General features: G+C 39.6%; 1 protein-coding gene across 1 annotated transcript in view; it reads left to right on the plus strand.

Annotated features, from left to right (window-relative positions):
* Window positions 1-14,621, plus strand: part of LOC140740134 (uncharacterized) — a 187,924-nt gene that overhangs the window by 17,756 nt on the left and 155,547 nt on the right. The window contains exon 5 of the mRNA XM_073069068.1: window positions 1,975-2,115. Coding sequence (XP_072925169.1) covers window positions 1,975-2,115 — 141 coding nt within the window. The remainder of the gene's footprint in view (window positions 1-1,974; window positions 2,116-14,621) is intronic.

A 14,621-nucleotide genomic window follows, 5' to 3' on the forward strand; every position in this document is an offset into this window, starting at 1 on the left:
TATGGGTGACAATGGAGCTGAACTCTACTAAGAATATTTCCATCTCTGCACTTCTTGGATCCGCACTCCCTTTTCGTACATCTAAACCAATTGCTAATGCTGTCATCAGGCACACCCTGAGAGTGTGGACTCAGCTCAGAAAGCATAGTGGCCTCCATGGCTTCTCTCTTTCAAGTCCTATTCTACATAATCATCTCTTCCAGCCTTCTATACATGATTCAACATTTCAAGACCGGTACAGAAAGGACATCAGACGCTTTAAAGATCTTTTTTTAGACAACTGCTTTGCATCATTTGAACAATTGTCTGCAAAGTTTAATCTCCCCAACACTCATTTCTTCAGATATTTGAAAATTAGACATTTTATCCAGCCTCTGATACCAAACTTCCAAGACACCTGACACAAACGTCATTGATTTGTTTCGCTGTATGAATCCATTGTGCAAGGGTCTAATATCTATTATCTGCAACAAGATGGCGGCTCTCAGGTAAGCCTATCTTGACAAAATTAAAACTGCCTGGGGGCAAGATTTAAATTTTTCATTTTCAGAGGAGGCATGGGATAAAGTCCTCAAATTAGTTAACTCAACCTCTTTATGTGCCCACTACTTCCTGTTACAGGTCAAGGTCGTACACAGGGCCCATATGTCTAAAACTCAATTATCTCACATTTACCCAGATGTTAATCCCTGTTTCGACAATGCAAAAGGTTCGAGGCTTCCCTTATCCATATGTACTGGACATGCCCTAGTTCGGAAAAATACTGGAAAGGTGTCTTCCAAACTCTATCCCAAATACTTAATTACAATCTGGAACCTAACCCTTTGATCGACCTTTTCGGCACCTCCAGAGAGGGGTGACATGCACCTAAGCCCAACTAAACATCGCACGCTGTCTTTTGCCTCTCTGTTGGCCAGGCACGCAGTTTTGCTCAGGTGGAGGGATGCTGCCCCGCCCATCCACACTCAGTGGCTCAGGGACAACATGTCCAGTCTACACCTTGAGAAGAATCACTACTCAATCCTCAATTCGGAAATAAAGTTCTAAAAGGTGTGGGGACCCTTTCTTGAATATTTTCAAAATTCCTAGCCAGACTAAAGGTCCATTCTTTCTCACTTCCCTCAGTACATAAATCCCTGGCCTCCAGCATTTCCCAGTAAAACTCTTCGGACTCAGATTTGTTATTATACAACAGGAAGTGGGAAAGCTCAGAGGATCTGACAGCATCTGTGTAATGAGGAACTGGAAACATGAGAAAATGGGAAAAGAAAGTGTGTCCCTGATAGAGTGGTGAGACCATGTTGTTAAAGGAGACACAATGCATCCAGGTAATGGATGAATGGCCACAATTAAAGAGAAAGTAAAATGAAAATGTAGGATGCAGTCAAGCATGCTGGAAATCTGAAACCAGGGATGGTGCTGGAATCTCCCAGCATTCTGTTTCTCATTCACAGATGCTGCCTGACCTACTGAGTATTTCCAATGCTGACTTTCCAATGCAGATTCAGGGAGGGAGTGGGCAATTAACTGAAATTTACATGTGACTAAACCTGCTCTTGCCACAGTCACATTAAAGATGAGTGGAGCACTGAGAGTCCTCTTTCCTCCCCTGCTCCCGTCCAGTGAAAAGCAGCTCCAGTACAGAAGGTTAGGCTGCTGCTGACCTTCCACACTGCTGTCAATAAGCTCATTAAATGGAGAGCAGGGTACCAACCATCCCAGTTTCTAACAGGTGACCAACCATTTGGTTCCTTGAGTCAATTCCTGCTGCTCCTTAACTACATTCACCTGATTTTCTTTCTCAAACTGTAAGGCTCCTTCCCAAGAATAGTCACTCAATCCTTTGTTCCAGCGGAGGTCTTCTCTGGATTAAACAACGCGGTGCTGAGTTACTCCATCGCGGCCCACAGAGCCCGGGTATAAAAGGGAGCAATCCATGTTTACTATTGAGAGAGATTTTCCCTGTTCACACAGATATCGATGAATGCAAGTCCTCACCTTGTCACGAACATGCAACTTGTATCAACGTAATGGGATCCTACCAGTGCAACTGCAACACAGGGTTTCAGGCATTACCTGCGACCGCCAACCTCACGGCAGGGAAAGTTTGTGAAGGTAAGAACTTTGTCTCAGCATGAAAATGGAGAATAAATCCCATCTGATTGTGGATATCAGTCCTCCACAATTCGCCTGGAGAGTCCCACAACTAAAGAATTTAATGGGCTCTGTCCTGTGTAAATTGCACAGAGGAGTTGTTATGGGAGATGGGGAAGTTATCGTTGGGTTTTCTCTTGTTTCCTTTGATATATCTGATCATTAGTTCAAATGGGAAGGGAAAAGGGACTGACAAGCAAATGGGAAGAGCTCATTGTGGTCAGCATGGATGAGATGGGCCAAAGGGTCTCTTCCTATGCTGCATAACTCTATGACTTTATATTTCAGAGTTTGTGAAATGAATTCATTGAACAGTCATGTTCTTTTCGGAACAAGAAACAGAGTACAGCATTGTCCAGGGACAGGTGTGACTGGAGGAGGCAACTCTGGCTGGCATGGTGATTACTATTGCAAACTTGATTCCCAAACTCCCACACAGTCTAATGTCAGCCTCTCAGAGCAGGTTCAGTGAGGGTCTGAGTAATCCATGGGGACACGGAGGGGAATAGTCAGAGATGGACCATGCAAAGATGAGAGGAGCTTGGAGTTTGGCATCTAAAATGATAACATTTCTCAGTTCTGTATGATTGTAGGAAGCAGCATCAATGCAATTGTCAATGGACTGGAGAAAGCTAAGGGAGATGATCTGGACAAGTCTGAAGCAAGGACTCATGTCCCACCAAAGTTCAGGTGTAGCTTGGCCTATGTGAATTTGTACAGCCACACCGATGTCCATGAGAAAGTGAGAGACGAGTAAGAGATATCAATGAGTGTGAAGCCTCTCCGTGTCACCCCCCTCACAACTTGTTACAACATGTCGGGTTCCTACCTGTGCAACTGCAATGCAGGTTTTCAGGCAACTCCAGCGACAGTCAGCCTCACTGCAGGAAGGTTTTGTGAAGGTAGAGACTTTATATCACCATGAAAGTGAAAATTAATCACAAGGCTGTGTGGGTGTCATCAAACTTCCAGAATTGTCTTGAAGACATTCTTGGAATTAAAGAATTAACTCACAGGGTCTGCATTGTGTAAATCGCATGGTTGGTAAATGATGATGTTTTCTTTGTTTTATCATTATTTCCAGATATTTTTAGATACAGGGACAGAATTCATGGGCTAGGCAGGTCCTTTGGGCACAGGAGATCATGCAATACAACTGTGAGGACTGTGTCCAATCTGATTGACAGTGTTAGCTCTCATTTCATTTTTCAATCTTTTTATTGATTTTCAAATAAAGAGTATACAAATCAGAAGAGGAGTTTAGCAAACAGATAATATAAAAGACATATAAACCGCAATAAAAAACCCAGAAAGTTTATATTGTCAAAATCAGATAGGTAAAACGTTACGCTGTTATATATACAATATAGTCAAAAAAAACTGCAACTCCTCATACCAATCAGGAAAAAAGATTAGAAATTTTATTTGATATAGGGAAAAACCCCACTAACTAAACTAAAATAAAAAAAGAGAAAAGAAAAAGAAAGATTGGGCAGTCCAATTGAGGATAAATTTAGAAAAAAGAGAAAGAGGAAAAAACATCTTTCCAATCATCTCTGAATCTTCATGGATAAGGATTTTCCCAAAAGAGAATAAAGAAAAATAAATAAATAATAAATAAATTAAATCGTGAAAATATTGAATAAAGGGTCGCCAGACTTGTTCAAAATTAAAAGATGTATCAAATGTCCGGCTTCTAATTTTGTCCAAGCTTAGATGTGACATAATGGAGGAGAGCCAATAAAAGTCAGTAGGTGGTCTTTCCAGTATAACAAGATAGCTCTCCTGGCCAGTAAAGTTGAAAAGGCTATCACATGTTGAGTGGAAGCAGACACTTTGCTTGCTTCCTCTGGAATAATCCCAAAAATCGCGGTAAGTGAATTGGGTTGAACATCCACATCTATAACTTTATATAATATTCGAGACACATCCCTCCAAAAATTGTTTAAGCTTACAAAACCAAAATATATGAGTTAGAGTAGCCACTTCTGCGTTACTTCTGTCACAAATAGGGCTTATATTAGGAAAAATATCCGCAATTTATCTTTGGACATATAGGCCCTGTGTACTATCTTGAACTGAATTAAGGTATGGCGTGCACAGATAGATGAATTATTGACTACATAATAAATTAAACTCCATTGATTATCTGAAAGTGAATGTTGAAGTTCTACTTCCCAGATGCATTGAACCCTATCATTAGGCGACATGCGAGCATTCATTAACTGTTTATAAATGATAGCTATTAATTGGTTTTGAAAATGTTTAAGCTGAAAAATAGCATAAGCCACATTTAAAGAGCAGGCCAAGGGGTAATTCGGTAAAAAATCACGTAAAAAATTCCTAACCTGTAAGTATCTGAAAAATGTGTATTAGAGATGTCATATTTATCCATTAACTGTGAAAAGGACATTAAACAGTCCTGTAAAAACAAATCTAAAAAAGTTTTTATTCCCTTAATTTTCCATGTTAAAAAAGCCTTATCCAAAGTTGATGGTTTATAAACGAAATTAGAATAAATATTACTAGAAAGTAGAAAATCTTTTAATTCAAAAAATCTACGAAACTGAAAGTAAATTTTTAAAGTATGTTTAACAATAGGGTTGAGAGCTTGTCTACCTATTCTGGAGAGCGAAAACGGAAGGGGAGCTCCTAATAAAGAAGCTAACGAAAACCCCACTACTGAATTTTCCTCCAACTGTAACCATGATGGGCGACCTTGGTCATCTATATCATAAATCCAAAAAGTAATATAACTAACTTTAATTGCCCAATAATAAAATCTAATGTTTGGTAAGATCAGTCCTTCATCTTTTTTTGGTTTTTGCAATAGAAGTTTATTCAGTCTAGAGCTTTTATTATTCCAAACATAAGACAAAATCATAGAATCTATTTTATCAAAAAATGTTTATGGAACAAAAGAGGGAACTGCTTGAAATATATATAAAAATTTTGGTAGAATAACCATTTTTATAGCATTTATTCGACCTATCAATGACATCAATATAGGCGACCATTTAGAAAGCACCTGTTGAGTATATTCAACTAAAGGGGAGAAATCATACCTATATAGGTCTTTAAAGTATTTAGTAATTTTGATACCAAGGTAAGTGAAATGGTTTTTGGCAATATTAAAAGGTATTTGATCATAATAATCAGAATAATTATTAATAGGAAATGATGCAGTTTTATGTAAATTAAGTTTATATCCAGAGAAAATACCAAATTCCGTAAATAAAGATAACATAAAAGGAATAGATTTCCTAGGATTTGAAATGTAAGTTAATAAATCATCCGCAAATAACGAAACCTTATGTAATTTATCCCCTCTCTTAATACCCTGCACAGAATTAGAATCCCTAAGAGCAATAGCAAGTGGTTCTAAAGCCAAATTAAATAATAAAGGACTAAGAGGACATCCATGGTGGGTTCCTCTATATAATCTAAAATATGGAGAATTCTGATTATTAGTCATAACCGCAGTTACCGGGGCATGATAAATCAATTTAATCCAGGAAATAAATCCTGGACCAAAATTAAACCTCTTCAAAACCTGAAATAGATAAGGCCACTCCACCCTATCAAAGGCTTTCTCTGCATCCAAAGATACAATACATTCAGATTCTTTGGTTGAGGGGGAATAAATGATATTTTACAATCTATGAATATTAAAATGTGAGTACCTTTTTTAATAAATCCTGTTTGATCATTTGAGATAACATTAGGCAAGATATTCTCAAGCCTATTTGCTAGAATCTTAGAGAGGATTTTAAAATCTACATTCAATAAAGAAATAGGTCTATAGGATACACATTCCAGTGGGTCTTCTTTTTTTTGGAATCAATGAAATTAGTGCTTCATAAAAAGTTTTAGGAAGGTTCTCAAAGGATGTAGAATCCGTAAACGTTTGATGAAGATGTGGTATAAGCATTTCATGAAAAATCTTGTAAAATTCTACCATATAACCATCAGGTCCCTGAGCTTTACCTAATTGCATAGAGGATATAGCCTTAGCTATCTCCTCTTGTTTAATAGTTGCATCTAACATATCAACATCTTGAATCGAAATTTGAGGTATGTTTAACCTTTGCAAAAATTTATTCATAATAATAGTGCTATCAGAGAATTCAGATTTATAAAGATTAGAATAGAAGTCCATAAATATCTTATTAATTTCATAAGGATCTAAAGTTTCTGTTCTATCTGGTCGACAAATTTTTAAAATCTGTCTTCTGACCATCCCAACCTTTGACTGACCTGCCAAAAACTTAGCAGATTTTTCCCCATGCATATAAAATAAACTTTTAGATTTAAAAATTTGCTGTTCAATGGGAAAGGTCAGAAGCAAATCATACTGTGATTGAAATTCGACCCTTTCTTTATATAGGTCTTCAGTAGGTTTAACTGAATATGCTTTATCTAACTGTTTAATTTTATTAATAAGCACAGTCAATTCTGCTTTAGTTTTCTTTCTCAAGGCTGCTGAATATGAGATTATCTGTCCCCTAAGAAAAGATTACAACATGTCCCATATAACCAGATTTGACATTCCTTCAGTTGTACTAAATTCAAAAATTATAGAAATTTGCTCCTTAATAAAATTAACTAAAGCTGGATCCTGTAACAATATGGGATTCAGTCTCCACTGTGACATTTTCAAAAAGCTATCCGAAAGCTTAAGGGTTAACTTTAAAGGCGCGTGATCTAAGAGCGCAATGATGTCATACGCCCAATCAACAATGGAGTTTAACAGACGTGTATCTAAAAAAAAAAGTAATCAGTTTGAGAATACTTATGATGAATGTGTGAGAAAAAAGAGAGATCTTCATCATTGGGGTGCTTATATCTCCAAATATCAACGAGGCCATATTCTAATAAAAAAGACTTAATATAAGCTGCCACTTTATTAGGAAGTGACGGATTGGTTGATGACCTGTCAATAGCTAGATTTAAACAACAATTGAAGTCACCACCCATGATCAACTTTATATTCATTGAGATTCGGTAACTCAGAAAAAAGTTTCTTAAAAAAAAATCAGAATTATCTACATTAGGTGCGTATACACACACCAGAGCTACCTTTAGCTCGCATAATAAACCAGTAACAATTAAATATCTTCCAATCGAATCAGTAGTAGTATTAAAGTGTACAAAAGGGATTTTGATGCTAAGAAATATAGAAACACCTCTGATCTTACAATTAGACAGTGAGTGGAACAGAGGACCTTTCCAGAAACAAAAAAACCTGTCCTCATCCTGTTTTCGTATATGATTTTCTTGCGCAAAAATAATATCTGCATTAAGTGTTTTTAATTTCTTAAAAATCTTTTTATGCTTAATGGGGTGATTGACACTGTTCCAATTCCAAGATATTATATTAATTTTATTAACATCCATGTTTAAAATTGAATTTAAGATTACATAAAAGAAATGTTACACAAGTACAGATGAAACCAAAAGGCGCCGGTACAACCAGAAGGAGTGATGCATTTACGAAAGAGAATTCCATCAAAAGAACTGCCCAATCAAGAAAAAAACCTACTCTAATAGACCCCTCCCCCCTCCCGCCTCCCAAAAGATAAGAATTAAGTGACCAGTAGGGTGGTCCCATGCTAAACTAATAACCCTTGACCCTGTTCTCCATCTTGCAGTTCCATATATTAAAATAAAGCAAAGATCCCACGAAAAACAGCCCTAATGAAAGGCACAAACAGAATTCAACTACTATAATGTTATGCCTAACAGTAATAAAACATAATCAACAACGGCCATCTTAGAATCAGCTAAAGTATCTTAAACACATATTCAAAAATAGAGAATAAATCTGAGCAAATAATATTACAAAAAAAATTCTTTCTCTCGAAAAAAAAAGTAAATGAGTATATATATATAAAACAGACCTAAAAATATAAGTATTGAAACAAATAAAAGAAATAAAAAGATTAATACACAACTGGTCCTACACGGACCATTAGAGTACAATACTATAAAGGTTCCCTACAAAACAGTTATATATGTACTAATTATTAATAAGGTAAAAAAAAATTAAATCAGCCACGTCCCATACCAGGGACTGAAAAGTTATAGGATGTGCTTAACTCAGAAGATCCATAAACAACTTGTACAGCAAATACTTCAGAATTGCCTATTGAGTAACCGGGTTAACTTTAATATTTTATTCAGTAGGCTTAACTTTAAGATTTTTAATGTAGTCTCATCCCTCCTGAGGAGAATAGATTCTTAGTGACTGAGATTTTTCAGGAAAAATTATCAGCTTTGCTGGAAAGTGAAGGGAGGGGTATAAATCTAATTTATACATTTCACTCATAACTTCTCGGTATTTCCTTCTTTAGGCAAAGATTTCAGAAGGATAGTCTTCGACTATACAAATCTGTGCTGAGTTAAAGATTAATTTCCACTTCTTTATGGCTTCTTGAAGAATAGTTTCTTTAGTCGTATAATAATGCAGAGAAAGCATAATTGGTCGAGGATGTAATTCAGATGAATACTGAGAAAATGGAATTCTATGGGCTCTGTCAATTAAAGGGCTAGCTTCCAGGGTCTCACTAAAAAGTGAGTACAACATATCTGAGAAGAATTTTAACAGATCACCAACTTCAGTATTTTCAGACAGTCCTAGAATACGCAAATTCCTCCGATGCCCTCTACTATCTAAATCAACCATTCTTTTCTTCGTTTTAGATAGTTCTGAGGTAATTTCATTGATTTTCTTTTCCATCGAAGATATCTTCATTCCTTGATCTTTAATAGTTTCCTTGAATAGATCATGCTCATTCTCAATTCGGGTTGTAGTCTGCTGAGGTGTTTGAAGTTGAGAGTCCAAATTTTTCAGAGAGTCTTGCGTCGTAGAAATAGCTTTTTCAAGCTTCCCGTTTGAACCGGCCAGCTTATCAATTTTAATATTAAGTGATCCGAATTCCGATTTCATGTCTTGTATTGAAGAAAATATTCCTCTTAATGTAACAGATTCCTCCGTTTTCTTGGTTTGTTCCATTTGTTCCATTTCAGTGAAAGTCTTGCTACTTCTCAGTTCAATACCAGAACAACTTTGTTCGGCCATTGTAATTAAGTCGTAAATCCTTCAGTAGAAGTAATAAATCATCACAGCTAAAAGGGATCTGTCAGTGGTATATAAAATATATTAAAAGAGAGAGCCGCTAGGAATGCGACTTACTCCATATGCTACAAAATGGAGAAAACAGACAGTTTTAGCTCTCGTGGTCACTACTGCTACAATCCTGCATCCCAAATTCCCACATGGACCAACATGTTACTCTCTGAAGCCATTCAGTGGAGGGGCTGGGAAATCTATTGGGACTGAGATGTTATCAACCTCGTTCAGGGGTCAGGGCAACATTAAAGATGAGTAGAGCTACGGGCATCCAGTACACCTCTCCACAGGGAGGTTCAAAGGTCCAATTTAATGGCAGAGAAATGTATATAATATATATCCTGAAATGCTTTTCCTTCGCAAACATCCACAAAAACAGGGAAGTGCCCCAAAGAATGAACGACAGATAAACATAAGAACCCCAGAGCCCCCCCAGCTTTCCTCCCTCACGCGCGTAAGAGCAGCGAGCAACAATCCCCCTCCCCCACCAGCAAATAAAGCAAGCATCGGTACCACCTCCGAGCACTCATCGTGAGCAAAGCAATAGCAAAGACACAGTCTTGCAGTTACCCCACAGACTTCACATTTCATCCGGCATTTGACATTCCACAGGTTCTCTCTCTCCCTGATAAGGGAGAAAGAGGCGTCTCCATTTTCTCCCCAGTGAGCGGGGAGACATAACAACAACCCGCTGGTTTATGACATTAAAGGTCTGTTACATTGCTTTTTTTTCGAGCTCTGTGCCTGAAGATCGCACAGATCCCGGGTCTTCGGGCCCACAGCAGATATCCCGACTCCCCCGATGACACACGTGTCTCCTGCTGTGAAACCGACCCTCGATCCGCCCGTCTCCAGAGCCCCGAGATCTTAAGCTTCTGAATTCGAGCCGGACTCTCAGGCTGAACCCTTGGCGTGCCGAACAACGGACATTCCTGAAACTCTGAGAACAGGTCCCATTCCCACAAAGAACCTATGTCAGTGTGTAACTGCAGGGCAGGGTCTTCAAAAGAACCCTGAATAGGAAAAATAAAGATATAAAAGATGGAAAGAGAGCTGTTTCTGAAAATGCAAGCAAAGGAGTCGATGTTTAGCGCCATCTTAACTTTGCTCCGCCTCCTTTTTTAAATAAGTAGGGAGAAAAGAGAGTTAAGATCCTAGACTTCCTGACTGGGAGACCTCAGTCAGTCCGGATCAGGAGCAGCATCTCCAATACCATCACACTGAGCACGGGGGCTCCCCAGGGCTGCTTGCTCAGTCCACTGCTGTTCACTCTGCTGACCCACGACTGTACTGCAACACACAGCTTGAACCACATCATCAAGTTCGCCGATGACACGACCGTGGTGGGTCTCATCAGCAAGAATGACGAGTCAGCTTACAGGGAGGAGGTGCAGCGAGTAACGGACTGGTGCAGAACCAACAACCTGTCTCTGAATGTGAACAAGACAAAAGAGATGGTTGTTGACTTCAGGAGGGCATGGAGCGACCACTCCCTGCCGATGGCTCCTCGGTAGAGATCGTAAAGAGCACCAAATTTCTTGGTGTTCACCTGACGGAGAATCTCACCTGGTCCCTCAACACCAGCTCCATAGCAAAGAAAGCCCAACAGCGTCTCTACTTTCTGCAAAGGCTGAGGAAAGTCCATCTCCCACCCCCCATCCACATCACGTTCTACAGGGGTTGTATTGAGAGCATCCTGAGCAGCTGCATCACTGCCTGGTTCAGAAATTGCACCATCTCAGATTGCAAGACCCTGCAGCGGATAGTGAGGTCAGCTGAGAAGATCATCGGGGTCTCTCTTCCCACCATCACGGACATTCACACTACATGCTGCATCTGCAAAGGAAACAGCATTATGAAGGACCCCACGCACCCCTCATACAATCTCTTCTCCCTCCTGCCATCTGGGAAAAGGCTCCGAAGCATTAAGGCTCTCTCAACCAGACTATGTAACAGTTTCTTCCCCCAAGCTATCAGACTCCTCAATACCCAAAGCCTGTACTGACACCTTGCCCTATTGTCCTGTTTATTATTTATTGTAATGCTTGCACTGTTTTTGTCCATTTTACGCAGTACTGGGTAGGTCTGTAGTCTAGTGTAGCTTTCTCTGTGTTGTTTTTTACGTAGTTCAGTCTAGTTTTTGTGCTGTGTCATGTAACACCATGGTCCTGAAAAACGTTGTCTCATTTTTACTATGTACTGTACTAGCAGTTATGGTCGAAATGACAATAAAAGTGACTTGACTTGACTTGAAAATAGTGAGGAGGTATTCATGGGTTCATTGTCCATTCAGAAATCTGATGTCGCAGAGGAAGAAGCTGTAAACAATACGCTCAGCATGTGTCAGGCTCTTGTACATCCTACCTGATGGTATTATTGTAAAAAGGGCAGGTCTTGGGTGGTGGGGGTCCTTAGTGATAGATGCCACCTTTTTATGGCATTGCAATTTGAAGATGTCCTTGATAGTGGGAAGGCGACTACCCATAGTGGTGTGGGCTATAAACTCTGCAGGTTTTTCTCATCCTGAAGGCCTTTCCCAAGAAAATCACTGAATTGTTTGTTCCAAGGAAGGCCTGGTCTGTGTTTATCAACATGCCTATGTTTTGCTCCATGCAGACCCACAGAGTGCACCTGTAACAAGGAGCAAACAGTGTTTATCATTGTGAACTATTTTGTCCTTTCTCGCAGATATCGACAATTGTGAATCCTCGCCCTGTGACAAATATGCAACTTGTAACAGCACAGTGGGTTCCCACCAGTGTAACTGCATCATATTGTTTCTGGCATTTTCCAATACTGCCAGCCTCACTGCAGGGAAGATCTGTGAATGTAAGGATTTAATATAACCACGATATGGAGAATCAATTCAATGTAGGAGTTGCCATTATCACCCTACACCATTGTCCTACACCATTGTCCTTCAGATACCTCGAAGTAAAGAAGGATATTCTGTGCAAGACCCACAGTAGGGTTATTGTGATGGACATGGATTTCATGACCTGTTGAGTTTCTCCAGGAACAAGTCTGTTCAGAATTGCCATTTGTAGCTGGCATGGTGGTTACTATTCTGATCCTAGATCACAAACTCCACACGATCAAATGTGGAGACCATCTGGGAGCAGGGTCAGTGAGGGGCTGGAAAATCCATGGAGATACCGGTGTGAGCCAGAGAGGGAAGGGGAAGAGTTAGAGATAGACCTTGTAACTGAAACTACCTCACTGTAGGCTCATAATGAGTTAGCTATCCCACTGTGAATTCAATCTCCGCTGGTGATGAATGGAAAGATGTGTCTTCTGTCACTATGATAGTGTGGTGAGTACTCATGGAACAACCAACAACAATCTCGTCAGTAGGAAAGATGTCTGTGTTCCAACATCTTATCAGTTATTCTCTTTTCCCAATCCTCTGGTATTGGTGAGTCATCAAAGTTGACTGACTTCAATGTCAATGTTCCCAATAGAGGAAACTATTTCTTTCTTTTCTAATCTTTTGATTGAATTTTTCAAAAACAGATGCATAACAGTCATAACAGTAGAAAGGGAGTGAGATTACATTGTTGGCAGTTAACATATGAGTAAAAACTATAGGTAACAGCATATAATAGACCTCCCAAATCCTAAATATAAACAGGATACCAGAAAAAAATAAAAAGATGGAAAAAAACCCTAAAATTGAAAAAAAAACAAAAACATAGAAATAGGAGACTATTTCTCTTCCTTTTTCTTTACTGGGAAACTAGAAACTCCTGACATCTCCTCCTGAGGTGTTGCTGACAATCACTGTTCTCCTGTTAGAATAGACAGCCAAAGATTTCTGCAGTTCGGGTCTCACCAGCACTCCTGCAGACAAGAGTGGCTTTTCTTCCTGATCGTCAGGAGCATCCACAAAAGTGGCTGGGGCACTGGGCATTCCTGAAAATCTGGATGTTCCAGTCACTCGAACTCCTCCGGTAGAAGGTAAAGTGACATATACCAGCCTGTTGGGTGAGTGTTACACTGAAACTTTGGGTGTTTCAGACACTCGAAATGCACATCACCCTGCAGAGGAGAAACTTGCACATTCTCAAAAGCAGCTCTGAATACAGGGAGAATAGACGAAGTTCTCAGAAAGTTCTCTCCCTTTCTCTCTTTATATGCTCCCATGAGTCTTCTTGCAATGGAATCTACACACACAAAATGCTGGTGGAACGCAGCAGGCCAGGCAGCATCTATCAGAAGAAGCACTGTCGATGTTTCGGGCTGAGACCCTTCGTCAGGACTAACTGAAAGGAAAGATAGTCAGAGATTTGAAAGTAGGAGGGGGAGGGGGAAATGCGAAATAATAGGAGAAGACTGGAGGGGGTGGGGTGAAGCTGTGTTCAGTTATTCTCTTTTCACAATCCTCTGGTATTGGTGAGTCATCAAAGTTGACTGACTTCAATGTCAACTTTCCTAATAGAGGAGACTATTTCTTTCTTTTCCAATCTTCTGATTGAATTCTTCAAAAACAGATGCATAACAGCTTCACCCCACCCCCTCCGGTCTTCTCCTATCATTTCGCATTTCTCCCCCCCCCCACTTTCAAATTTTACTATATTTCCTTTCAGTTAGTCCTAACAAAGGGTCTCGGCCCGAAATTCGACAGTGCTTCTCCCTATAGATGCTGCCTGGCCTGCTGTGTTCCACCAGCATTTTGTGTGTGTTGTTTGAATTTCCAGCATCTGCAGATTTCCTCGTGTTTACAATGGAAGTGTTTGTTCCCACAAGAATGTCAACTTTACCTTTGACAACTGGATCTGGGCAAACCAACACAACTGTATCAATAGTCTCAGCTACCGCAATATCTGCTCCTGAATACACCAGTGTCAACGACAAAAAACCATCATGAGGGTAATCATCAGCTCTAAGCCCCCAAACCTCAAGGGCACTGATCGGAGCCAACAGGAAATGAGTCAAATCCCTGTTGAAAAGGATCTGTGGAGTAAAGTAACTTGAGAACCCGTGTCAAGTCTGACTCTAGCATAAATACCTTCAGTCTGTCTGGAGACATCAGAACTTGGCCCCACTAAGCCTTCAGGAATAATGTTTTGCACCTTAGTATTGTTGTTGATACACTGACTGGAAAGTGTTTGCTCCAGGACGTCAGACTGTTCCTTTACTGGGTCCCTCTGTCGTTTCCCATCTTGTTCTGTTTGATTATCCACTGGTTTACTTTTTGAAGATTTTCCTGTCGCTCACAATCTCGTTTGAAATGTCCACCTTCTTCACAATTGTAACAGAAAATACCAGTCCTATCCTCAGTAAGGAAACCCTTTGCAGCAGCATTCCTCTGCTTTGTGAGTTCCAAAGGTGGGTC

The sequence above is a fragment of the Hemitrygon akajei genome, chromosome 16 (genome assembly GCF_048418815.1).
Source record: "Hemitrygon akajei chromosome 16, sHemAka1.3, whole genome shotgun sequence".
Taxonomy (NCBI): domain Eukaryota; kingdom Metazoa; phylum Chordata; class Chondrichthyes; order Myliobatiformes; family Dasyatidae; genus Hemitrygon; species Hemitrygon akajei.